The sequence below is a fragment of the Palaemon carinicauda genome, chromosome 44, assembly GCF_036898095.1.
Source record: "Palaemon carinicauda isolate YSFRI2023 chromosome 44, ASM3689809v2, whole genome shotgun sequence".
In the NCBI taxonomy this organism is placed as follows: Eukaryota; Metazoa; Arthropoda; class Malacostraca; order Decapoda; family Palaemonidae; genus Palaemon; species Palaemon carinicauda.
In genome coordinates this window covers 8372286-8374785 of record NC_090768.1, presented here as the reverse complement: position 1 = coordinate 8374785, position 2500 = coordinate 8372286, and the positions used below count along the sequence as shown (strand labels likewise).

At 36.0% G+C, this 2500-nt stretch overlaps 1 protein-coding gene across 1 annotated transcript in view; it reads left to right on the top strand.

Annotated features, from left to right (window-relative positions):
* The first annotated feature begins 908 nt into the window (after positions 1–908).
* LOC137634548 (uncharacterized) overlaps positions 909–2500 on the top strand; it is a 3427-nt gene continuing 1835 nt past the window's right edge. Inside the window, exons 1-3 of the mRNA XM_068366999.1 lie at positions 909–1132; positions 1709–1959; positions 2364–2500. The exon at positions 2364–2500 is cut by the window's right edge and continues 66 nt beyond it. Coding sequence (XP_068223100.1) covers positions 1057–1132; positions 1709–1959; positions 2364–2500 — 464 coding nt within the window. The 5' untranslated portion in view covers positions 909–1056. The remainder of the gene's footprint in view (positions 1133–1708; positions 1960–2363) is intronic.

Genomic DNA, 2500 nt, shown 5'->3' with positions numbered 1-2500 from the left:
CATTATTCTCTAGTCTTGGGTAGTGCCATAGCCTCTGTACTATGGTCTTCCACTGTCTTGGGTTAGAGAGCTCTTGCTTAATGGTACACTCGAACACACTATTCTTTCTTTTCTCTTTCTCTTGTTATTTTGAGGTTTTATCCTCTTATTATTTTCAAATTTTTATAGTTTATATATGAAAGATTTATTTTAACGTTATTATTGTTCTTGAACTCCTCTTGTAGTTTTTCCTCATTTCCTTTACTCACTGGGCTATTTTCCCTGTTGGTGCCCGTGGGCTTATAGCATCCCGCTTTTCCAACTAGGGTTGTAGCTTAGCAAGTAATAATAATAATAATAATAATAATAATAATAATAATAATAATAATAATGGCCAGCCTTTAGGGCATTTCCCAACTCGCTATGGCAATGTCACTGTCCCTTGCCTCTGTCATTCATGAACGGCATTTAAACCTTTAAAAATTTGTCGTACCAAAATCCAACCAGTCTTAAATTCAATAAGGATGCTTCTACCTTGTATTTCGCAAACGTTCCTTCCCATTACATCTCTGGGAAACAGCGTAATGGGAAACTGGGTAAAATTTTCGCAACTTACTCGTTCCATTTCCTATTTCTGACGTCATAATGGGATCGGATGCGTTACTTGTCTTCCTCCTTAGGTTATGTGACGTACATAAAGTTCTAAAGAAGAGATTGACATTGCTGTCGCGGTTTTAAGTATGTATAACATTGATGCGGTTATAATCTTTCGTTTTATTTGTCAAAGTTATTATAATTTAACGTTCCAACTTGATTATCATAGTCCAACATGCCCAAATAAATATTGCGAAAGGCCTAATCGGCAACAAACAACAACAGAGTACCTTGATAAGGTTCATTTCCTGTGACGCCAGACATCGCACTAGAAGGTTGGCTTTAAATACGATGCGAAGGGTGTGCCAAATCATTCACTGATTGACAGGATCACAATAAAGGTCTCGGTTCTCCTGTTGAAAGAAAGCTAATAACTAATATAGTTCTTTAGATTTGCCATCAGTGTACAGAACCTCTTTCTTCATGCAGCATTTACGATTACAAGCTGTTTTGACAGCAGTGCTGGCGTTGGGATATCTTAAATCAGCTGACGCCCAAGGTATTTATAAATTCACATTGTTTTCATCTCTTGTAAATTGCAATTGGGTCTTTATTTTTTTTTTTTACTTTACTTTTAAAATTCATGTTGGATATTTTTGTAAACCATTTTTTTTATGAATATTACGTTCTTGTTTGTCTCTTGGTGTTATTTTATTTTCATTAAATTTCTGGAAATGATATTACTACATATTGTAATATTCCAAAATCACTAATAATCATTGATTATTATTAGGATTTTTTTTTTGTCCTAGCAATTATCAAAATACTACTATTGCGAAAATTCAATTCTTTCGCTATGTATGATGTTGTTTACCGATACAAGAAGAAGACATAATAATGTCTTCTTCCTTTTCTTCTTCTTCTTCTTCTTTGTCTGTATCTTTTCCCACTTCTATATGGGGTCGATGTTTCTGGCCAGCGTTCTCCATTTACCAGAAATCAGACTTGTTCTTTCTGCTTTTGTTTACCCGACAGAGAAACAGTACAAGTGAATCTTCATCAGTTAACAAAGCATCCTAGAACTTCCCTGCTGCCATCACATTAACCACCTTTTCTTTATTACAATTCAATTCAGGATCCTGCCAAATCGACCTCGACAGCGCACCACAGGGGTTTAACCCTCCCCTCCTGGTACGTCCTGGTAACCGAGAAACGATCTATCCTGAGGTCGCCGATGGCTTACGTGTTCTCACCATCCCTTCTGGGGAAACTCTGGTTGCAGCTTGCACAGGCAATAGGAATCGCTTTGAATTGGCCAATGAAAAGGTCGTAGAAGTGACCTGCAACGCTGGGAGATTGGCCGTTGCTCGTCTGTCCTATTCACAGGTTGGTTACAGTTACCTGGAGTCATTTCTTTCGTTTAGTGAAATTTCTTCACCTTTTTCACATATCAACTAAATTTCATAGTTTATATAGACATAATTATCGTCAGGGATGGCCTTTTATCATTAGATGAATTAATCTTGTGATTTTTCAACAAATTTCTTCATTTTTTACTAATATTGACTATATTCCATAGTTTTATACAGATATAATTGTCGTCAGAAAGACCTTTTATTATTAGATAAGTTGATCTTGTATTGTATATAAACAAACAGCAACTGTGATCTATATTACGTATATAAACTTTACCGGGCTTAATGTATTATATACTTCTTGAATGCTAAAGATCAAAATAAATATAAGATGACTATCATAAAACACTTAATAATCTTGCCTCTTGATTGCAGATTGTGCAATGGAATGACCTTGGATGTCAAAATCGACCACGGGCTTACCTGAGACATCTGAAGAACAGCAGATGCGGCGAAAATGGAAAGAAATACGATATCGGATGGCCCATTAGAGACGGTCTCTTTGTGCCACT